Source organism: Netta rufina (assembly GCF_964035555.1).
Source record: "Netta rufina genome assembly, chromosome: 2".
NCBI lineage: Eukaryota > Metazoa > Chordata > Aves > Anseriformes > Anatidae > Netta > Netta rufina.
Window position 1 is genome coordinate 113,751,826 of NC_140124.1, and position 25,136 is coordinate 113,776,961.

At 37.2% G+C, this 25,136-nt stretch overlaps 1 protein-coding gene across 7 annotated transcripts in view; it reads left to right on the plus strand.

Annotated features, from left to right (window-relative positions):
• Window positions 1–25,136, plus strand: part of NOL4 (nucleolar protein 4) — a gene marked incomplete at both ends in the record, with an annotated part of 190,850 nt that overhangs the window by 97,904 nt on the left and 67,810 nt on the right. For all 7 annotated transcript variants that reach the window (XM_084307041.1, XM_084307038.1, XM_084307040.1 and 4 more), the window contains one exon: window positions 9,215–9,498. In XM_084307041.1, the coding sequence (XP_084163167.1) occupies window positions 9,215–9,498 (284 nt within the window). The remainder of the gene's footprint in view (window positions 1–9,214; window positions 9,499–25,136) is intronic.

Here is a 25,136-nt window from a genome sequence, read left to right on the forward strand (position 1 = left end):
AAAAGAAGGCAGAGGTGGGGGGTGCAGAGCTGTCAAGTAATCACAGGTCTTGCTTGAGCTTGTGTTAAGGGCTTTACCCTTCCAGAATGAAGTGCAGACTGCTTTCTCTGTGTGAACCCACTCCACACACCAAAGCTGGCAAACTGAACTGATTTTTAAGGGCTTTATTGAAAACACCAGTATTTGGGGCAAGCAGTCTGTGGAGAATTTCCTCTACTGACTCCAACTTGATCTTTTGTCTTTGCTTTTGTCTTCTGGCAGATTCTGATAAAATAGAATCTGACATTGCACATGTGCACTAGATACAAGTGGCAGACAAGTTTAGCATAATTCCTTTCAGCCCCATTTGGGTTGATGCTTAGGAACCAAACTTGAACCTACATGTTACTCTTTGGTCTGTTGCTGGCACAGTACCACATTGTTTTTGATGTGGTAAACGGCTGCTGCTGCCACTGACTTTAGCTAGAAAAGCACAAGCCTCTTCCAGGCTTGGCAACTTTCTTTTCACTTTAAGGAAAAAAAAAAAAAAAAAAAATATATATATATATATATTTCTTAACACATTGTTGTCTCAAACTTCCTTTTTTGCAGATGTATTCTGTCTGTAGTTGGAATTTCCCTCAAAAATAAGAGATGATCTATCCCAAATCCTGCTTGCCTCCCTGCCTCCCAGCCTCCACCAGTCCCTAGTTTTGTATCAGTAAACTTTCTTAGCCTGTAATCCTGTTTAGGATGAGTGCAAGTCAATACATCTGGCACGACTCAAATGTTTGGCTGAGAACTTGTTCCTGCAATGCTTGTCCAGAGATGGAGCTCTAAGCCACAATTTTCAATGCCAGATGACATTTTGTATGTCAGATATACAGACTAAAAACTTTTAGAAGAATTGTAGGTTTTCTATATCAAGAACTGCTTGATAGAGCTTTCACCACAACAGTGCCCTAGAGGCTTCTCCAGAATAAAGAGAAAATTAGAAATTTTTCTCCCCAGATGCAGTGTGGGCCATGTCTTTTGATGTGGAAATGCCAAAGCACAAGTATGAACTAGATGCACAGTGATAATAAGACTACTGTGCACCCAGTGAGCTATTCAATTGCTTATTTACATGTGCAGTACCCTCCTAATAGCCATTCTGCTTCATCTCCTTGTGTGTATGCAGGAGCAGAGCTCTGCAGGCAAAGTAAGCTTGCAGCACTCAAGATTTATAAACGAGCCCTTCTCTAACACTTATCAGTGCTGTGACTGACAGGGAAGTATTATTTTGCTGATAGCTGTTGGTGCCATGGAGTGGCAGTTGTTCACCGTTCTCTTATTTAATGTTATAATTGAATAAAATGATCTGCCTGTTTTGTACCTGCACCAAGAAAATAGAGACATTTATCCACGGGAAACTTGTTAATTGCTGGTTTTGTTGCTGTTGCTGTTTTGTTTGTTTGTTTAATAACAAAATAAGATTTACAGCCTGGTGAAAGCTGATTCCACTGTGTATGTGCATGTGTACATCAAACCTATAAAACTTAACTTACTGTAGTCTCACTGAAAATGGCAAAGGATTAGTTTTGTAGTTTTAGTTATTATTATTATTTTTTTTAAGTTCATTTTTTTTTTTTCCCACCCTTTTCATAAACTGGTAGAGTGAGTGATCACAAAAAGTTACTGTTAACCTAATCTGCCACCACCGAAAACAGCAGTGAGGAGTACACTGATTGGCATCGCATTGGAACCGATGGAAATTGCAGGCTCAGATTCGAGTGCAGCAAGTTCCATAGTTGAATTCACAAAAGCCAGCCATGTCAGGAAAGCTACATGTATCAAAGGGAGGAAAGAAAATGTTAACGTTAGTAATGTTAGCTGAAGAGGATGACTAATACATATTCTTGCAATGAAGCAAATTCAGTCCCACTGAGTTCTTTGCACATCATCTGACTCCTGTCATGTGAAAGGCCCTTGCCCACCTCTTAATTCCGGCTCCTTGTTTCCTTGCCACAGTACTGACATTTCAGTGGAAACATGGTGGTAGTAACTTCTGTGAAGAGCAGAGAAGGGTACTTGAGATTCACACAGGTTCAAAGAGACACTGGGTATTTGCAAGGGAAATAAATCTGTTGAGTGTCAGTATGCTCACAGAGACCACCTCCAGCTTAGGAAGACCTTGAGTTGAAAATCATGACGGGCTGGGCAAGCCATAGGGGGAAGAATTCTATACACTTGCCTTATTCTCTTCCCTAAACATCTCCTAATAACCACTGCTGGAGATAGGATGTTGGACTAAGTGGATTTTTGATCTAACCATCTATGGCCATTCTTATACTTTTTGAAACAGGGAATAATAGAGGGTCTGAAATCACCTTTGTACCTCCAATAATTCACCTGCTGTTCTTTATCATAATATGAAAGGGAATGGAGAAGATGAATAGATATAGTTGATTTTGACTGGCTTTTAAGTTATGTATTGAACTCATGCTTGAAACATGACTTGTGATATAAATGAAGCATAACCGAATACATAACTGTGACAAATTGATATTAAACGGTCATTGTGAGAAGTGGTGGGAGTGAAATGTGACCTCGCTCTTTTGTTAGTTCCTTTAGAAAAGTCTCTATAATTATTTTGTAGTACAGAAGTTTCTGTGAGTCAGTAGTCTATGCTACCTTTTTTTCTGATTCACTGTGTTTCTCTCTCAAAATTGCCTGCCATTGGTTGCCACTAGTAGAGAGTTTTTTTCAATAGCTCCAGTTCTGAAGGATTGGTTGTGTGACCTGGGTTTGTGGAATTGCAGAAACAATGTAACTTACTTAGTTATAAATGTTTGCTTTTGTAGCTTATTATTTTAATCAAAGTTATATTTTAACATAGAAAAAGTTAAAGCATGTGCAATGCTGAAGCCAAAGGTTTAAAGAGAACAGCATCGTAACTCAAAACCGGTCTGGAGTCTGTCACTTTTTGGTCTGCAATATCGTCTGTTGCAAATGGTCCTGTTCAGATGAATCAAATTGCTAAGGGTGTAAGCTGTTGTTTACCAAGACCTGGGATGCTGGTATAAATCCCAGAGATTAAAGCAACTTTCATCATACTGGACATTGGTAGGCAATCTGTGAGAGTAGTTTTTATGACAGACAGCCTGCACTTGCACAGGCTTCAGTCTCACTCTTCCCACTTAGCTCACTCACATCCCACCTCCTCCTTTTAGAAAGAACCATTACCCACCTTACAGTAACTGCAGCTCTCAGAGATGCTCTGTCAACTGGCAACCCACTCAAAGTGTTCGTTTAACCTGTGTGCATGCTACCTTGGAGTCTGCAAGCATCAGGCTGTGTTTGGGCTGCATATGTGCCCTTATCCCATCTCCACTTCTTAGAGCAAGACGAGCAAAGTGGCCCCAACAATAGCCTTCTTAATTTAGTGTGATTAATTAGGCTCATTACCATCAGAAATGGTGCTAGCTTGTATGACCCCCACTCATATGGTTAAATTTGCCTCAAAAGAGCCAAAGCTGCTGTAAGGTTAATTTCCTTTCCCTGTGTTTTTGTCTGCTTCCTAAATAATCTGTCTGCTTTGCTTTATAGCAAAAAAGGGACCTGTGTTAGAGCTGCTTTGGTATCATGGGGTTCTCACTTCATTCTTGGTGTTAATGAGAGGGATCCTTAGCTCCTTGAACCATCACCATCCTTTCAGCAGATCTGAGCATCTGGGTGGTATATGGTCATGGGACTGTGCTGCACTGCTGCTGTAAGAGCTGAAGGCATACACTATGGATTTCTGGCTAGTAAAATAAGCAGTAAGTTTCAGGTAGTTGCCATTACAAATTTCAACTATAGAAACTAGTTAAGCATACTCTAAATATTAAGTGAATTCCAGCTTGACAAGTAATTTGAGGAAGAGAGATGATTTATTCAGAGATCTGCCTTTATATGGAATGATTTGTTGACTCTCTCCTTGAGTTACCTGCAAGGAATATGAAAAGTCTGGGTGAATTATAGTGCAAAATTGTTTATTAACAATAATGCAAGAGATCCTTTAAAACATCTGTAGATTTTTCTCTCAAGGAAATAAGCAACACTTGTATGCATGTACCTTAGTTTGAGGTTCACAGTAATTCAGTGATGTTTATATCAGAGTTTAGATCTTAAATTTGTGCTCTCAGAAAACTGGTGTTTGAGGGACTTGTTATTCTAGTCAGATTTCATGCACTCTTCAATTGGCTTTCCTTTAAGCGAGCTGAGAACAGTGTTGAGCATTTGACATGTCTGGTCTAAAGACAGTTCTTTCTGGGTAGAAGAAATCTACCCAGGAGAATCTGTAATCCTAGCAAAGTGTGTGTTTTGACCATTCATAAATCTACACATTGTGGCAGGAGAGCATAATCCTTTAAATTAAGACATGATTTCCTGCTCTAAATCAGTGTGTTCTTAAATTATCAACTGTCATGGAAATCACCTGCAGAATACAGGTGATTGTATGAAAATATGGAGAAACTGAATTTTGGCAAATGTTTAGGCCATGCTAATGAGAATGTTTGTGGTGAATAACTGAAGTGAAGAATGCAACAGTTCTGAGAATCAAATTCATATTCAGAGCACCTGTTTGAATGTATTGTTTGGGATTTCTGTCTTGGCATTGTCTTATCTTTCAAGTTTCCTTAGAAATCAGGGAGAGAATCTAACACAATGGTGACTGCAATGAACTTGGAAAGTTCTCAGGCATGACTCTAGGATTTGGAACTATACAAAAACAAAGCTGGTGTTGCTTTGTGTCTGATTGGCCTCATGACAATATAGAAGGATGAACTGGAAGCTCTGATGCAATGTGTTGAATAATGAGAAACTAACATGAGGTAGGAATATCACTGCAGTTTTTGTTTTGAGAGTTGTTCCTAACAAAGAGTACTTGGATTGATGATGCCCAGAGGTGCTGGTCAGAACAGGGGATCAGTGTGGAGCTCTGTGCAAGGCAGGAGCAGGAGACGTTGGCAACAGCAGATTTAAGAATTATCAGTATGTGGGAGAGAAGTTTGTGCTGAAGGCTGGACAGTGCTATTTGGCTCAGCAGGAGGCAGGTACTATTCCTTCCAAAGATACCTGCCCTCTGCAATTAGCATCACCCCTTTCTCTGAGGGGTGATGCTCTTTAATCCCTGGATGGGGTCTCTCTGTGTAGCTGAGGCACCCGCTGACTGTTTCTGAGAAGTGAAACACCTGTTTTGCAGACACTCTCCCTTTTCAGGCATCAGTAATAAAAACGGTCACAGATAGGCCTCCAGCCTTCCAGTGTGCTGGGGTACAGGTTTGAAAACTGCTGAGTTCCTAAAGACATCTCCTGCCTTGAGCAACAGTATTTGATGAAGCCATCATTCACTACCATGGCTGATTGATGCGATGCCTGTGGATGGTGGTGGCCTGGGGAAGAGATGAAGATGTGAGCTTGATGTTGGCAGGTCCCAGGGGTGCCACCGTGTTCTCTGCCTGCATCTCTCTACCACCCTGGGGCTGGACCTCTGGCTTCTCCCCTGTGGTGCCCACCATTAGTGGTGTCCTTCATGAAGCAACAGCTTTTGGTGAGCTACTCTGGAGAAACACTCTTGGGCAGCCATAGCTGAAAAAAGCCTCAGCTCCCTGAGCCCTCTTGACCCTCCAGGCCCCTGTTGTGCCCCTGCAAGATGTGATAAAACATATTTGGAAAGGGAACAGGCTTTCCTCCATTTCACCTTACTGTTGCTGAGGTGTGGTGATCAATAAAGGCGAGAAATCTGTGCAAGCGAACTCTGCGTGCAAGCCACTTCAGGGGTGCAGTGACAGGGTGAGATCTCGCCTCTTGCTCCCTTGAGAGTTGGTGTCCGCCAGTGAGATAGGTCTTCAGGACAAGTTCCCACCAAACTTGCATTGCCCCTTGGTGTCCATGCATCACCCATGTGCACTTGCAGGCCTTGTGGGCACAGGAGCAGAAGGTGTTGGGGCCCTCTCAGGAGAGCTGACCTGCCCTGGGGAAAGTGCTACTCCTCTCCCAGGCCAAACCCCCTTGCATTTTTTCCCCAAACCAATTAGTCCTGATGTGGTCTGTGTTTCTGTACCTCAGGCACAGAGTAACTACAGCTTTAGAGTAGCCTTGTTCTTGGCCAAAACAGACCACCTGCCCAGAAATGAGAAATGCACTAAACCATGTAATTTACTTACCTTGGTAATATCTGTAAGGAACTACCAGCACAAAACCAATATTTTTTTTTCTTGACCTTTTTTATAGCAATACATATTTATGTTTATTTGCAAAAGTGAGCTTTATAGCCCTTGCAACCATGCTCCTGAACATTTTCCTGACAGGCAATCTTTCCTGTTTCTAACAAGCAAGGTTAAAAGACTGTAAAAGCCAGTTATTTGACTTTAAAGTAGGACTGAGATTTACCATCAAGTAACAAAGCTTTTTCTAAGCAAAGCCAAAGTCATGTATCTACTGTGTTATTATTTCAAAGTAATATAATATGTGACGACATTTATTCAGCATAGGAGTTTTTCAGTGCTTGTATTTTAGAACAAGTATAAAAGGTCTGTTTATTTTTTTTGTTTCATTGTAATGGTCACACACAAACAAGTTTTAGTTGTCAACCATTCTTCATGTAGGGAAAAAAAAAAGGGGGGGGGGGAGGAAGAGAAAGCTTTATTGTTTATGATTACAAGCCAAAGCTAACAGCCTTGTTTTGGACTTCAGTGTTTCTGGATCTGGCTCCAGACACAGATCCCTTCCTACTCCATCATTCTCATTTAGCCATCTGTATCCTTTCAGTGGCTCCTCTGTGCTGTGTGATCCAGGACACTCAGATGCCAGCAGACAAAATTGTCCTAGGGGATCAGATTTGAGTGCTGCAGAGCAGGCAGTGCCCCCAGCTTTTAGTCAGATCTGTGCATCCTCTGGTCACTCACTTGTTTCTCCCATTGTTCCCTACCATAAGGAATATTCTGAATTCTTCAAAGGGAGGAGCATCCCCTACCTGGTGAACAATTCAGCAATTGCTTTAAATAATTTGCAACTAACTGTCACTTGTTAAACTGATAACCAAGAAGCCAATTATCTGCTAACTGTCCTAAATACGAATCAGCAGTAACCAAAATGTTTCTCTCTTAAATAAATATATATTTTCCTGATATTTCAGAGCTTTTAAAACGAGTAATAATAAGTACAGTTATTTGTTTTGAAAAAAATAATCCCCCATATTTAAATGCCATTTTCCACTCCTGAATTGTAAAATTGTGTATTTATTTCTGAAGCTGCATTTATAATTTTAACCTTTTTTTAAAGTGTTGTTATTTTTAATGTATTATTATTAAGGCTGTTTAAGACTTAAGTCACAGGGCATGGTAGAAAGTTTCTCTTTCTACCTCTTCACCTTATTCGTTTATGTCACTGAAGTCTTCATGTAGCCCCAGGTCTTAAAATGAAAATGTGATCTGTTGCAAGTTGTGTTGGTGCCTAGCAGATAAAGTCGTATGCATTTAAAAATCCTATTCTTGGAACACTATGTCTTTTACTGTATATACATTTATATTTACATGCAATGTGATCTAGAAGTGATACATACCAAAAGAGAACATGATTATTATATTTTGTTTTTAGCCATTAATTATAAAACATTTTGTAAACTCCAGAACTGTTCCAGAGCAAAAGCATATAAAGTATGCTTTTTATTATATATTTATTATATATTTTTATGAAACTAGATTTTTTTTACAGGTTTACAAAACAAAATCTTCAGAATTTATATCTTATGACATAGTACCATTGAATGAGTACAGCAAGCAAGACACTGATGTATGATGGCTCACCTATGGCTTTCTAAGTACTAAATTGAATTAGAACATTAACTATTTATACAATATTTTATTCACTTTTTAAATTCTGATCTGAATAGTTGTGAATAGTTGTTTTATGCTATATTAACTCTGCAGAGTCAACACTTTGGTCAATCATGGTTTCAAGTGTAAGTATTTCTGAGCACATCCTTTCAAGAATATATCCTGGTGTCTTTTTAAATTCCATGTGTATGTGAATGTGTTTGCTTCTTTTCCATGGAAGATAATTAGGAGGGCACAATAGCAGCTGGTGTATTCAGGTACTAATATATAAAGTTCCATTTCATCCTGTACCTCCAGTTTCAGTCTGTACACATTCCTGGCTACTAACCCCCCAGTTTTGATTCCAGCTTCACTGTCTGTGATAAACATAGGCTTGTAGAGCCCTGGGCAGGAGTTTGCACCATTAGCTAAACCATGTAAGTTGCCACACAAGAGATGCTTTGGAGAACAAGTAAGCAAGCTGAGGTCCAAATTCTGCAGTTGTTTCATCAGCTGAAGGATGAATTGTTTTATTAAATAGCCAAAGGACTGTTTAGCAGTAGAGTGGCTGAGAAAGTAGCACAGTTGGCAAATTCCAGTGCTTACAAACACCGGATACACAAACCCAGAAGCATGTCAAGACACATGGTAACCAGACAATTTATCTGCAAAATCTTAATGCTAACAACACCAAATCCAGAGTTTTCAGATGTAACTCTTAGGCTGATAATTTAAACCTTTATTAAGCACTATTTTAAAAATGTATCATGACACATAGCAAATGAGCAAAGTGAATAAACACATGGGCAAAATGAAGAGAGCATCACTGCTTCTGGATTTGACTTTCCCAGTATAATCACTACTGCCAGCAGTGAATACATAGATATATTTACATTGTATCTTTGTAAGAGGATGTTTATGGATATGACATATGCTGCTCTGCACCCTTAAAACCTGAGAGCTAGAGTCTCTCTCAATACCATGTGCATCTCTGTTCACTTCAGAAATATGCAATACTGCAGTAGTGAACATGGTAAAAGAATAAATAGATCCATAGACATATGGACAAACAGATGGGTTAAGACAGACTTTGTCACTTTTTCCCTAAAAATCCAGTGTGATACTTAGCTTTTGTGTACACAACGACACTAAGGTGTCAGCCCAGATCATTTCCCTTAACTTAGTAATATTTAATGGATTTACATAAAGTTTTCACTTGAAAATGTGGAGGGGTGTGTGTGCACATTTTGCAGAAATGTACTGGGGTTAGTAATATAAACTTCTATATTACTTCTTACTTCTATTTTGAAAAACATTGTGAAGGTATAAACTATGTTTGAACTGGACAGAGATGATGATGTGGCATGTGACTGAAAATATATATTTTTTAATAGATGATTCAGCCGCAGAGAGTTTTAATGGCAATGAGACCGTGGGACACAGTTCCAATGCTTCAGGGGGAACACACTGCAGGGAGATGGCAGAAACCAACAGTAATGGCAAAACAAATCTGGAGCAGGATGAGCAGCCTCTGAACCTGAGTGACAGTCCCCTCTCTGCTCAGCTGACTTCAGAATACAGACTAGATGATCACAACAGTAATGGAAAGAACAAATACAAGACTCTCCTAATTTCTGATCTCAAGATGGAACGGGAGGCAAGAGAAAATGGAAGCAAGGTAAGATGCTTCCACATGCTCCAGCTATGAAGTGTGTAGCTTAGAAAAGGAAAAGATGTGAGGCCAAACCAAAGATTATTCCCAAGTATGCGTTTATGCAATGTGTCTAATGTTTGTCACATCGTTGCTAAAATGCTATACACAGATGTGTATGCTCTGCTGCACACATATGATGCATAAGTACATTAAGGTGTGGGTGTATATGGGTGTGTACATATAGGCATATATAATGTGCTCACCCTGGAAAAAAATATCACTGCAGTTCTCCATCAGACACAAATTTTATCAGTTCATTAATGGAGAACTGTCTACATTATCCATTTTAAATATATATATATATATATAATATGTATGTAATGTAATACATATACATATGTATATGTACTGGGATACATATCTATATGTATATTTATAGATGACCATCTCATTACATGTATTATGTATCTGTAGAATGAATCCGCATGAATGTTAAGTGTGTATACCCAAACAAATTACTACATGTGAATTAACAACATCTGAAAGGAACTGATTTGGTTCCTTCCTGATTGTTTATATTATGCAGGCACCTAACCTGAATTAGAACTGACAAGTTTGCTTTAAGAAGCTGAAATCCCCCGAGGGCTTTTCTCTGTAGTTGCCATTATGTGGGTAAGGACAAGCGAGGGTGGTTATATTGTGAATAAAGACAGATCCTATGGACTAGACAGCTAGCTTGATACAAATATATTTGTCATGAGGGCATACTGTAGGGAGGGTGAAGAAATGACCTGCATCATAGCATCATAGAAATTATCCATTGATCTGCTCTGCTCTTATTGGTCACAAGTTCCTGTTTTCCCTTATTTATTATTTTTATTTATTTATTTATTTATTTATAACTCCCAACTGGATTACCTCTTTTACAGTGGCAGTTATGAGATGTTAGTACTGGATCCAAATACTATTAATGCTGGTCAGTAGCTTTCAGTAGCACACTACAAAATAACCTGAGAAGATATACTTTGAATTGCCACATTTTTTTTTGCAGAGCTTTGAAATAGGAATGATATGGAAAACCACTATTACTAGGTAATTCAGAAAGGGATTGTACATAACTGATGTCTAGAGAACAACAGTTATTTACACTAAAGTTTTAACTCCTGTCTTCATTGCTTGTGGAGTAAAAATAAAAACTTGAAATGTTAACTCAAGTGTCTGGTTTTGGTGGGTATAAAAAAGGGAGACAATATAGGTGATTGTTAGTCATTCTCTTTCTTGGCCATTCAAGTCGAGCAAATCATATATCCCCAAACTTTCTCCATCAAATATTAATGAAAACTCATTTATGACTTACTTAAGTGACTTTAAACTTATTTGAAACTTTAGTCTTAAATAAGTTATATTTAAGACATGACTTTAAACTCATTTAAGACTACAGCTATTCAGAACATTTTTAATAAAGTTAAAATTTGTAGAACAAGTATTCTGAATAGCTGTAGAGTGTGTATACTCTCCAGTGCTGGATTTACTCAGTACTTTGACTATTGCACAGTGAGTTCAAAATTGGTGCGTATGAATGGTATTTTCATTTGCTCTGGGGCACGTTGTTCCAGTGAACCTTCTACAAGCCAGTCACCCAAATACTGATAGACACACAGGCTCTCTTGCCTGAGGTATATTACTGCTTCTGCCATTACTCTTGTAAATACACAAATAAGCTTGGTGAAGGAAGGGAGGAATTTTAACGTGGGACTCATTTGTAGCTAAGACAAGAATATAGCCTAATGTTACATTTCCAATTTTAATCAGTTCCAACTCAGATGAAAAAAAAAAAAGTTATTGAAAAGTGTTAAAATCTGTTTGTAATGAGTTGAGATGACAATCAAACCTGTCTCATTCTTTGTTATTCTACAAATTTTAAGAGGCCTGAATCATCCCCCACATCTATATACTCTTTCATCACTCACTGTCATCCTACCCACTCTATACTGTGAACAATATGCAAATTTACCTCCCTTTTTTGTCCTAGTGAAACTCATGTTAATGTTTACCGTTTATTTAAATGTATGATTTATTAAGTATGCAGTAAAGATTATTAAATATGGAGTGAAGACTTCAGGAATAACACTCCTGGGATTAAAAAAAAAAAAAAAGTAATGTCAGAGGTTTGTAAGCTAAGTGTAGAGTAAAATAATATTTTTGTGGCTACATTCTTATTTTACAGATGTATTCCATCCTTCTTAAATTTAAAAGTACTTACAGAATGTTTTTAGAAGTAACAAAAAACATTAGTGTGTTAGAACAGAATGGGCTATACAACACCTCAGTGTTTCATAAGCATACATATACACTTACATAAATCATTACTACTGGTTTATCTTGTGCAGTACCTTATGTGCTAAAGAGTCACAGAATGTTTTACAAGCCCTAGACCTGATCAAGGAGATCCTCTTGTGCTCCGCTGGTGATTCAGGATACTGTGCCACTCCAGAAGAGTGTTCTGGCTGTTACTGAGCTGAATCATTTTGAACAATGCAGAAGGTCTGACTCCTAGTTGGTTGCAGTACCCACTGGATGCACATGAGCAAGACAATCACAAGGAACCAGCCAAAATTTTATAATTTTCTACCAAAAAGGAAAAAAAATAATAATAACAAAAAAAAAAGAAAGCAGGGTTGGCAATAAAACAAATTTACTAGGAGCCACCTGTCAGCTACCCTTTTTACCCAGAATACATCAAGTACATGTGGTGTTTGTTGAAGATGTGTAGGAGTTCTAGCATCTAACAGCACCCTCACAGCTTCTGACCTCCATCCATTCACAGCTGTACAGTTATCAGACATGATTAGACCTGAGTAATGGCATCATTAGTAGTGATAGGTGAGCAAATGTGTTTAGCGTAACCTCTAATCATGTTTTCATGAGAAAAATCATCTGCAGTGTTCACCAAATATCAAATTGATATGCCACTTACTGTAATGTGGAATTCTTATCGTATCTTTTTGTGGCTGAGCTGAGAAAAGTTACATGAAAATATTATAAAATAATAATAATATTATAAAATAATAATATAAAAGATACATGAAAATATCTTTTTTTTAAAATCTTTTTATCTTTTTTTTTTTTAATCATTTTTTTTTTATCTTTTTTTTTTTTTTTTTTTAATAGGGGGAAATATATTTTAAATTATTGGACTAGCATTGCAGGAAGTAATACATTATGCTTCCTTCAGCCTCTACAATGGCCTATTCAGCCTGCAGAAGATGTTGCTTGCCTGAGCTGGCCAAATATTTCTGAAACCTACAGGCAAAGGGACGGTACTAGGAAGATTTGTTGGCTGATGTGTTTCCTACCTGCTCTGTCTGAATCACCTTTTTAGATACTGTATCACATATGCTTTAATTAACTGAAAGGCACAATTTCCCTCGTCGACTTGCATTCATTCAGGCCTGACTTTAGGTTTAAAGATAACTTACGCTGCCACATCAGAGCCAAAAATAAATAAATAAATAAATAAATAAATAAATAAATAATAATAATAAAACATTTCATCATATTTTACCTCCTCCACCAAATCACAGGTATCTGAGCTTATTTTTTCCTGGAAACAATCACTTTTCTTGCATTGCATTTTACGTATTTGGTCGTACAACACTATTTTCAAGAGTTTTTCCTTCACAAGTAGTGGTGGGCTCCACCACTTGCCAATATAGCTCTGATTGATTATTTTGTACATGCTGTAGAAATATGATCAGAGAAATTATTTGGAGAGGGAAAAAAAAAAAAGTAGTATTTCCATCATATTTTCTTTGTAAATTGGACAGATAATTGGCAAATGTTTTATGAAATTGGTTACTTCTTTGTGCAACTTTGATTTTTAGAATATCCATCTTGTAAATGCCCGTTTTAAGCAGTTATACACTTATGCTATGTGGAAAGTTGTCTAGATAGAGACCTCATTGTGAAAGTGATGGAGTACCAGATGCTGAAACAGGGATAATTAACATTTTCCTAAAATCAGTGCTATCTAATGTACACAGAGAAAATCATTAGTGATTTGTAAGAAATATATATTTGGGGGGAATAAATCAGGTTTCCTTGTCTGAAAAGACTCTGACGAATAACTGGAGATTAGATAAGCGTGTGAACAAATTTCAATTCAACTTTGCAAACTAGTTGGGTGTGTATTTAGTCACTTTAGAGTACGACTTTAAAAACTGATGTTGCCAACACTCCTTAAAAAAGAATTATATTTCAGAGGACAATCTAAACTTTCTCTTTGAATCCTCAGTTTCAGGCAGTGAGCATGTGTGGTAACCTCTTCTTGGTGTAAAAAGACCACATTTTCTGTGCAGTGGAGAGGGTTGACAAATTGTAACATAAGCTTACAATCTGGACCAGAATGTTTACCATTAACTGAAAAAATGTTATACAAGGAAGAAATGTTTTTTCACAGTTTCCATTATATATGTATATATATGTAAGTACGTATACATTTATGAGTGTATATGTAGGTTTTATAAATTTTTATTGAGCTGATATTAGGGAAGTGACCCTCCAATAAGACCCAGCAGTAGAACTTCCTACAACCATTTAGGGCTGTACTGAAATCAGTGGAGTATTGCCTAGTTGCAAAAACAGGTACATATATATCTTAACAGGGCTGAATCTCTGTACTACGGAAGAATTATAAAATTACTCACTGTAAATGTTCTGCAAATGCATCTTTGAATTTAAATACCTAAGCAATGAGATTTTTGATTTCAGATTCGTGTTATTGCTTTTCCTACACCATGTATTTTATCTTGAAAACTCATATAACTTTATCTTTTCCACATCATTCATTTCATGAAATATAGCAAGCCCAATCCTATTAAATGATTTTGTTCTTCCTGCATTGGGATAACAAAGTTATTGTGATATAGTATGAGAAAATAATTTTTTGAGATAAACAGCCATACCTATATTATGCCGTATATTCTACCTAGATTAATAAATACTTCATCATGAGTGTATTGTGAAGGACATTTCTCATTTGTAAAACTTCTATTTGGAATTTCCCAGATAGAAACATGTTCTACTGGTCATGAAAGCCTAGGAGATACAATAAAGTGAGGTAACAAGGAGACACACAATGTGTGTCCATTTTGTCCACATACCTACTAATTGTAGGCAGTTGGCTGTCTTTTTTTCTGTCAGACTAAATCTGTGATACTAAAATTGGATGCCTTCTGTTCCTCCGGATGTATGGTAGGCCAAGCTAATATGCATTATCACAGAATCATAGAATGGCTCTGGTTGGAAGGGAACTTGAACATTATCTAGTTCTAACCCCTCCTGCCATAGGCAGGGATGCCACCCACTAGATCAGGTTGCCCAGGGCCTCTTCTAACTTGGTCTTCAACACGTTCAGTGATGGGGTATCCACAGCTTCTCTGGCCAGCATATTCCAGTGCCTCATCACCCTCTGAGCGAAGAATTTCCTCCTAACTTCTAATCTAAATCTCCCCTCCTTTAGTTTAAAACCATTCCCCCTTGTCCTGTCATTATCTGACTGAGCAAAAAGTTGCTCTCCATCTTTTTATAATCCCCCTTTAAGTACTGAAAAACTGCAATAAATGGTTATGGTTATGATTTGCTTGAGTGTGTAAACGGCTGCATGGAGAAGTACACAAGATTAGTAATTGTTCTCTAAGTCTGTAAAGAAAACCAATTTTAAAGGAGAGAACAGCAAATAATGATTGCTGCATGCAGTGACCTTCAATTATAATGTGCAGAGCATTATAGTTACAGTGGCTCACAACACTGCAGATCTTTCATGGGGTTTCTAAAAGGGAGTTCTTGCTTTCTGTTACTCCTTTAATACTAGACTTTTTAAAGTGTTTCTTAACTTTTTTTTTTTTTTTTTTTTTTTTTTTTTTTTTTTTTCTTTAGCTTTATGTGAAGAACAGTATTGCTGTCATAGGTCACTGCCAGGGGCTGTTTGTCCCCAGCTATTGAAACCAAACTATCGTTGTACTGGATGCATTTACACTGCTGCAGGTTAGCCTGGCAGGCTATAAGTGAGAAAGATCCCAGTCTAAGATGGCATTTAAAGACTATAACCTTGCCTGGGATCTGAAAGCCAGAGCATATGTGAGATGCAGTGTGAAGAGTCATTTGAAGTTCCTGCATGTCATTCTAGGTTAAACTTTTGTCATCTCTGCTGGTTAGTCCAGCTGCAACATCTTGCAACATCTGTTTTTCTGGGACTCACCATTACTGAAGAAAACATATGGAATCCAGGTGATCTGACTGGGAAAAAACAAACAAACAAACAAACAAACAAAAAAAGCAAACAAACAGATAAACCTGTTGTAATCTGATGCTACATGAATCCATTTTCCAGAAGTGCATGTGAATTTAGCCATCAATAGACTCCATATCTCTGGAGTGAGGTAGAATGAATTTCAGTGTATTTCTTTCCTACTCTCCCTCTCTCTCTCTCCTCAGTTTTATCAGTAAAGTAATATGAAAGGTCATTTCTAATGTCCAGTGAATATCACATCTGACATTGGGTTTCTGAGGCATGCATAGTCACTCTCTATCCCTATGATTTTTTTTTTCTGCAAACCTTGTTTGCAGGTTTGCCTTAGAAAATGCTCAGAATGTAAGGATAAGGATAAGATATAAGATCACTTTTTTATTTTATTTTATTTTATTTATTTTTTTCCCAAAGCAATGGTGTCCTCAGGAGCTACAGGGGACTTTTATATAGGCCAATAGTAGCTTGTTGAGACACTTAGGATGTAATTAAAAAAAAACAACAAAACCAACAACTCTTGATGAAATGTGAAATGGATAACCACCTACCTGAGGGGAAAACTGTAGGAGTTTGGAGTGTTTAAGGAGTTTACATGTTTATAGAGGAGGAGTTTGGTGTGTTTAAGAACAATGTTAGAGACATTATTTACCTTTCCTTTCCTCCTTCTATTTATTATTATTTCCTAGCTAAAATGTTTCTTATTTCTTTTTTAATTCGTTATTTTATATTTAAGTGTCATAGTTGGGTTTCAGACAAATTGCAGCATTGTCACATAGGGCTTATATTATATATATGGTCACCTCTGCTCTAAGCAGGAAGGAAAGCTGGAAAGGATAAGATAGAAGCATCTTGTCTTTCTAGGGTACCCTTAAGCTCTACAGGTTGGCTGTTTTGGTACATTGAAAATACCCTTTTGCCCTTCCAATTTACACTGCCAAGTGTCCGTGTTACAGATTATGAATATGGATTAGGAGTTAGTTAAGCCCTAAGAAAGGTTTTTTTGACAGCAGCTCATCCTCTCCACAGAGATTCTTGCCTAAAGTTGAATCTCACTTCTTATATTTGGCAAAAGAGGAAATTAGATTTGTTTAATTGTTATATTTTACTTCAGTTCCACAGTCAAATATAAAAAGTGTTAAAACAATGGCATATTTTACTGACCGCTGTTTTGTTGATGAAAATATCTTAGGAGTCCAGGTGTTTGACAGCCTTATTTTATGGTTTAAACATTAAGCCTAGGAAAAGGCTCAGAATGAAATTCTTTATGCTATTGTTAATGACTAGCCTATGAGGAGGGAAACAGTGTAGGCAGGACTTGTTACAACACTTGGTGACATACCAGACTTTGAGACAACAGACAACAATGTAAGAGTGGGGCAGAATACAAAACCAATGTGATACGCACTTTGTGGAGCATCAAGACATCAGCCCACAGTAGGCTGTAGCACTTCAAGGGTACAGCCTGATTCCACCATTCCAACCACAGCACCAAGAATAGGATGGTGACTTCTTCCATCTGCACCTGAATTGTTATCTGATGGATTCCATCACTGCTGCTTTTCGTTAAGTCCCTGGAAATAGTTTATACCGAGATTCAAAAGTAGAAGTGATAAAAGAAGTGAACTGAAGGTGAAATCCACCCCTGTGGCAATCATGTGTAGGTGGTGCCTGGCTACATTGTCTTTTGGTTTACATCTTACATCTGTGGTGTGTGAAGGCAGGCTGAAATGCTCTGTTGAACTATGCACATTGCTCTTTCTTTGCTGTGCTTGGATTTGTGCAAAGGTAGAAGGCACACCAGTGTTTTCCACAGTTGCTTGGGAGATACACTGCAGTGGAAACAGATAGGCTCCTTTTATTCTACATATGGAACAAATTAATGAAAATAGCAGAAAGGAGTTTTGTGGCATCCTTGTTTCCTAACAAGTAATCTGCACAAGAGTGAGAGAAAGTAGCCTGTTTTCTCTTTCCTATTGATTCCTACTTCATACATAGGGTTTCTATAGGTTGGTCTCCTTGTAAAGACTGAGTCCTTTATATTTTGCTTTAGTATTTTATCAGACACCGTGGGTTTACTTTCCCCTACATTTAGAAAATGAGAAAGTTGAGAAAATCACAGTTTTCTAGCTCCAGAAGTCAGCTTATTGGTTGTTGGGAGAAAAGCTCATAGTTCTATGAAAAAAAAAAATAAAGGCTTTTTTTTTTCTTTTTTTCTATTTTCTTTTTTTCTCCTTTGATAGGAAAATTGTTATATGCCACTGAGAGTCTTTCTGGTACCAAAAATTTGATGTAGTGTAAGGATCCTTTTCCATTAAAGAAAAAGTTTATAAGATAGTCTTTTCAGACTTCTGATTTGGGGGTTACCCATAATAAATGTCTAAGCAGATTATTATGAAGAGAAACAACTACAGGTGCATGCAAAAATTAGTGCAGTGTTTGTCAGAAAATATGAATGCTCTAGGATTTTCTAGCAGTCACATTCATCAAAGCCCTTTGTCTATGATAACATCGGTTCTATGTCTAATTCCTCCCACTGGAAGTACATTTAGTAGCTGTTTTTCATGTTCTGTGAAAACTCTTGAAAATGAAATTGGTTTCCTGCAGGGCATTCATTACAATGATGTAAATCCAGAACAATTAATCTGAAGTTGATGATGTTACTTCATATTTACGTATCTGTAATGGAGAATACAATCTGGCTCCATATGCATATGAAACCCCAGTTAATGTATAACTGGCATGGAAAAAAATAATTTTTAATGTGACCTTTTATAAATTTTCTCAGATTTTTTTTTAAAGGAAAAAGTGCACTCTGGTCAAGTAGCAGACAGTGGTGCTGTTGATTCCAGATTGCATGTGTATTACTCATAGATCCAGCTGTCTGTCTTCATTTTCACTCACCTTTGGAGCCACTGGTCCCTCATACTGAAACAGCAGCAGTTGTACCTGGAGGGGATACAGGACTTTGTCCAACTTGTTTTTAATGGCTGGACATCCATTCAGACAAGCAAGAAAGCTCTCAAGAGCAGCAACAATCAATGAGGTAAGGTGTATGAAATTACTATTTTCTTCCCCGTGTACAGCCAAGCATTTTTTATAATCCAGCAGCCTGGGAACCCATGTCTGTACCTTTCAGGAAAATTCCTGTTGACTTGGGTTTGTTCCTGACAGATACCTTCAGGGCTGGGCCTTGTTACAATTAATAATATCTTCAGTGCCTAACTCTTGCTTTTGTGTGTCTTTTCTCTTTTCTTAGGAAGGAAATTGAATTTGTGTTCAAGTCCTACCGGGTCAAATGGTTCACAGCAGCTTTTTCTTCTGTTATCACAGCTCCTCTACCAACTAGAAAAAGACTGGGAGCAAATCTTGGTCTTGGAAGATTAAATACTCTTTGATGGTAAATTGAGCAAGATATAATGGGGCAGCAATAATTGCTACTCACTGAAACTGTATTTAGTCTTAATATTATTTACAGCTGATGAACTGTCACTTTTTTATTTTTCAGATAACAGAGGTTGAAGAACTGATCCTCAAAGCTGATTTGTGATGAATGGCTTGATAATTGGCTACTTCCTACACACTGCATTTCTCCAAAACTATTCTGTTATTTAAGAAGTTGATAATCTCCAAACTATTCCTATTTTTTTCTTATGATACTGAATTCTTTTCTATAAACCAAGTCAGCTGCTGAGGAAAGAAGTCAAGATTTTATTTTCCTTTTTTTTTTTTTCTTTAATGACTTTTATACCAGCATGTTGCTGAGGTTTTAAAATAAATATATTTGTTATTAGCACTTACAGACATCTCCTTCTCTAATCTTGTATTTTTGTTGAATGAATGCCAGTAGTCAAATGTCTTGCCACATATTTGACACACCTTCAAACATACTGTGCTTTTGTTTGCTCTCCATTTTCGCTCTATAGCAGTTCCTGGGAATAATCAAGCACAATAGAACACTCAATGCTTCTTTTAGATCCTCACTTATTCAGGGAACTGGATTTGCAAGGTGACATGAGAGTGGTTTTAATAATAGAGGAAGGAAAGAGGGGGAAGTAAAATTCACCTTTAAAACTATTTAATCGTTCTGCTCTCTTTTATCTTTCTTTTTTTCTTGCTTGTTTTGTATCCCTCCTTTCACTGCTTTGGCTTTTTCTGTTAACTATCCTCTATTCCCCTCCATTTGCTTCCCTTTTTCTAGGAAGACCTAGCTGAAAGTTTGTGCTTGTGAACAAAATATTAGATGTAGATAATAATATCAATTACCAGAAAAGAGGACTGCAAGGAATCACCAGAGTTACTGAGTCCTCTCCTCTGGAAATGGCAACCTATGTTATAGACTTTTAGTCCAAGAAGGTCCACAACAGTTCAGCTCACGAAAAGCCACAACATCCAAGAAGTTCTGATTAATAACCTTCAGCCTTCTAAGAAACAATAGTGGTGCAGCTGTAACATGCCATGGAAAAAAGTGAGGCACTGATGCCCTAGATCCCTGCAGCAGCAAGTGATTTGCTAGGTGAATTTCGCAGATGGTCCCTTTCATTTCCTACAGAAGAGGGAATCAAAACCAACAACCTCCAATAATCCCTATCACTTTGCTTGGAGTTTTGTGTGCCCTACGTTTCAGCAAAACATACTGCCTTACATTTTACCTCTAACAGTGACTAAGTTTGAATACCTCAAATACATGACAAAATGCTGCTACGTTATTTACCAAGGCAGGGAGGGGACAGTGATGCAGGTAAGCAGTGGAAGCTGTGAAATGTGTGCTGTGTAAATTTAACACAACTAAACAGCATTGATCGAATAATCTTTCAAAATACATGGCAACAACTAAGCCATTGCCTGTTATGTAGATTAATGAGCAGTATTCTTTTGCAAGCACAAAAAATCCTGGAAACTGGATTTGAGAAGTACATATACAACATTTACTTTTCACTGGGCACTGATGACAGAGTATGAAAGCATAACCAACTACGAAAATATTCTGCCAAAGGTAGGGGCCTATAACAGTTGTGAGTTTTCATTCCAAACATAGAAGTATGACATAAGATGAAACATTTTAATATTGGGTGAATTCTATATGCATCTGTTAGCATACTAAGCTGCTGCTTCTTGGAACTCACAGTATTTCTGTATACTCCAGCTGTTACTTGGATCTTTACATGGTACAACCAAGTATTTCCCATACATATGCTCAGCTGTTTTGGTCACATATTGTCATTCTAGGTGTTCCTTCACACCTGTTCAGTCTGTTTTCTTAACTGTTCCTATCATGAAGATGCCATGAGCTACTCCCTGGATCTGATGAGTAACAATATATATGCTGCTCTGTTCATATATATACACATATACACACAAAAACATACATGCATACTTTGATATATATGTGTATATCTATTTATCTATATATCCTTTTTTCCCATTGTCTGATGAGAACAATCCTATCCAGTGGCAATGACTTGAAGTTGAAGGCATCATACAGATGAATCAGAAGCATCTGAAGTTCTCATGTCTCTTGTTGAGGCACCTGCAATGGCACACACCTAATCTTTGTGTACAGGTGCTCCAGTAGACAAGACTGTGTGGTTGTCTTCCTTTTTCATTTTAATTAAAGTCAGGATGTGATCTTGTATGTTGCTTCTGACTATTTTGTATTCAGTGCTTGGGTAGAGGTTGTGATGTAGTGTGTTTCCTCCTTTCATATTTCTCATGGTATTTGGGAATTGTCTGACTCCATCAGGAAGATCCTCTGCAGAACTCTTTGGAATTTCTGCCCTGTACACTTTGCCTTTGCGCACCTGTGCTGTGCTGCGTCTCAGGCTGAATGAGAGAATCTGCAAGAGAAACGGGGAAAGGTGAGTTGATTTCCTTAGTGGTTAGCATCAATGGCCCCATTATGGCATGTCCTCAGTATTACACTATGAGCTCCACATGAGTGCTCAAAAGACTGCATAGATATTCTTTTGACCTTTTGTACTGAATCAGTGATATTTCTTTTTTTGACCCCTCAACCTTCCCCCCCGCTTCCCAACCATCTTTGTACAGTTACTCATAAGCTCTTAAAAAATCTTTTACAGATGGAACTCCGTGGGACAGGGCCTGTACCAAAAGCTGTACTGAACAAAAATAAAGGTTTTAAAACTTCCTGTTTTCCCCAGCGTGGTTGCTTAGAGGGAATAGCTGTGTTTAGTGGAAAAAAGGTCAAATGACTCTGGGGCATGTGTGCCATCTTGTACCCTTTTGTCTTAGACAGGAGGTGGAGGAACAGACAAATGAGATGCAGGCATCTAGTGGAATATGCTTCTTGTGATAATGTGCCTTAAATATGACTGTCTTACAAGGCTGATTTTTCCGTGTGACGTAATTCATCAAATGGTTTTTGAAATCCACCTCTATACACAATAATGCAATTAAATGTCCACTCTGCCTTCAGGAATCATGTACAACTTTACATAATATTGAAAAAAGATTTTGGAAGCTATAGTGAATTTGAATATGTGATAAAACACTGAGGAGCTGAAAAACTTGCTACACAAGGATAGAATTACATTTCTAGAGATAAAGCAAAGTGGCAACTTCACAGATCTTCTCATTGGTTCTTACCAATCAGTAGTTTGTCTTTTATTTAGAATACAGTTACTAAAAGGCTTAATGGATGAAACATTTATTTTTTTAATCAGGGTGGAATTGAGGTAGACTATTTTTACTATGATTGTTAACAACCATTTCTATAAAAGTAGCTGATTACTACATGAAAATATTATGTGTAAGACAGTTGTTCTTTTCCTAAATATTTGTTCTACTTCATGTGCAAGGCTTTGGGCATGGTTGTCATGTAGGAAAAGGGTAAAAGGTATTTCCTCCTGTTCAAAAGTTACCAGGTGATGTTCTACAGTGCAGACTTTCTCTTCTGGGCTTAAAATCCATGAATATGCAGAAGTGTAAAAGCCTTCCATACTGCCAGTTCCCTGGCATAAGCTTTTGAAAAACCTGGTCTCAGTGTCTATATCTCACAGACCTTAGTAGATCTTTGCCCTGCATGCATATGGTTTGGGAAATAAAACCCAGTACAGGATATTTATTTTTGCTGCAGTCACCATGCCACTCCAAGATCATTCTTATTAGTATAAGAGGTAAGTATTTTTTAAGTATCTCTCTAAACTGTGTTGAGATCACCTTTTATCTTCTTTATTTTTTCCTTTCAATTTTTTTTTTTCCCCACAGGAAATTAACAGAGTATGCTGCTTTTCTTTTACTCTTTTTCTATAGATAGATGTTTAAAACCATATTTAATGCTCACTTTCTAGTTATGTTTACAGTGCTAGTCACTTATATCTAGGTCTGTATATGCCAAATTAGCAAATTAAAAATGAATTTAGGCTCTATGAATCTACCATTTCATTGTGAGGCTATTGGTTATCTCTACCCGACCTATTGTGCCCATGTGATGTAGGCAGTGCCAGAGAACTTATCATCTTTTGCTAGCGGAGAATTATGTCCCTTTACATTTACATGATGCTACAGTGTTACTTTTTATTTTTGTCATTTAACATCTATAACTTATACAATTACTTTAATTTTTAGGATATACTATTTCTAATAAGATAATTATGTGCATAACTTTATACAGCAGTAATGAAAAATCTATACCTTAACTGATATATTAATTGCCGGGGGTTCCTACATCTTAATTCTTTGCATTTACATAACATGTATGGGATTCTCAAAACATCAATAAAAATAAATCAACTGTTGGATTGCTCTTGTGAAGCAGGTATTCATCTATTCATTTGTAAATACAAGCATGAACATAATTCACTGACTTTCACAAAGCCAACAAAATCCATAGGAAAGCTGGAAAAGTAATTTTTTTCCTGTGTGCAATTACTGAACATTAATCACAGTACCAATCCTTATCTCCAGACATCGCTGTTCAGTTTTGGTGAAGACAAAGTTTGCTGTTCAGTTTTGGTAGAAGCAGAGCTGACTTCAGTTGAATAGCTGTTGGAAAGGTTCCTCTGGTTTTGTTAGCGTGGCGAAAACTGAAATTAGTTTTAAATAAAATTTTGTTTTAATTTATGCTTTGTCAACTGTAAGGATGACAATTTCACTGATTCTTTGAAAAATCTGTCTAGCCTTCATCATGAAAATGTATGTATGTATATACAAGAGATTTTATGGACTACATTATTGATAGTTACGTGAATAAACCTTATTTGCCTTAAAGTTAGATATTTACATTAAATGTAGTTATATACCTTCCCTGTTGGGAGTATTCAGGTAATACAAAAATTAGCAGATGTGGCATTTCATCCCTGTTTAGTTCAGTTCAGTTGGGGTTCAGTTGCATAGACATGGGCTTTTAGTACCTTTGTAGGGATGCAGGGTTAATCTGTGCCCAGCAAGCACCTCTCTAGAAGTAAATGTTCGTCATGCTGTCATCATGGCATATTTCCCTGCACTGTATAGTACTCTTATGCCACTTTAAAAGCGAAGTGGAGCTCTGTTGCCTTTAAGGTAGTCATCTGTTTCTCTTTTAGGCTTCTGACTCGACAGCTGTGTGAGTTCAGAGTATTTTTGTACAAACCGCAGTTAATTCCATTTACCTTGATGCCACAGTTTTTTTTTTTCTTGTTCTTTTTAATATGTTCCTGAGGACAGAAGATTTGGCCTCTGAACTTCTTTAAATGTTTTTTTCAGAAGTGGCCCTGGCCTTACAGACAGACAAGGTACAGCCACTATTTTGCTGATTGTATCATTGATTGAACTAAGTAATTACTTGAGTAAGTAGCCAAAACTGAGAGAACTGCAGAATAATGAGATGGCAGAAATGTCAGAATGAATCTTTGAAACTGTATAACAGTGTGATTTGCCAGGTAAATTCTGCTTAATTATATATATATATACATATATATATATATATATATATATATATATATACATTAAAAAAAAAAAAAAAAAAGGACAAAATGAAGATAGTAGTTCAAACATTGGACTTTAAATCTAGATTTTTAATTTATGTACAAAGTATGAGTGTGTGTGTGTATGGGTGTACCTGTACCTAAGAAATTGTTTGACTTCCTCCTTAAATATTACTTCTTACTGTACAATCTTTGTTTTGTGGTGCTTGCTTGTATCTAGCTTGCTTGGCTGAGTGCTCTTCAGATTGCTAAATTTATGTCCTGCTTAATAGGCATATGTACTATCCACGTATTTCTGGCAAATGCTTTTAACAGTGTGCTTTTATGCACATCTTTAAATTACAGATTCTTTTTCCAGCAGACCATTTTCTAAACTTACATACTTCAGTCACTACAGATGCATAACTAATATTGACACCAAGAGATCCTGCAGC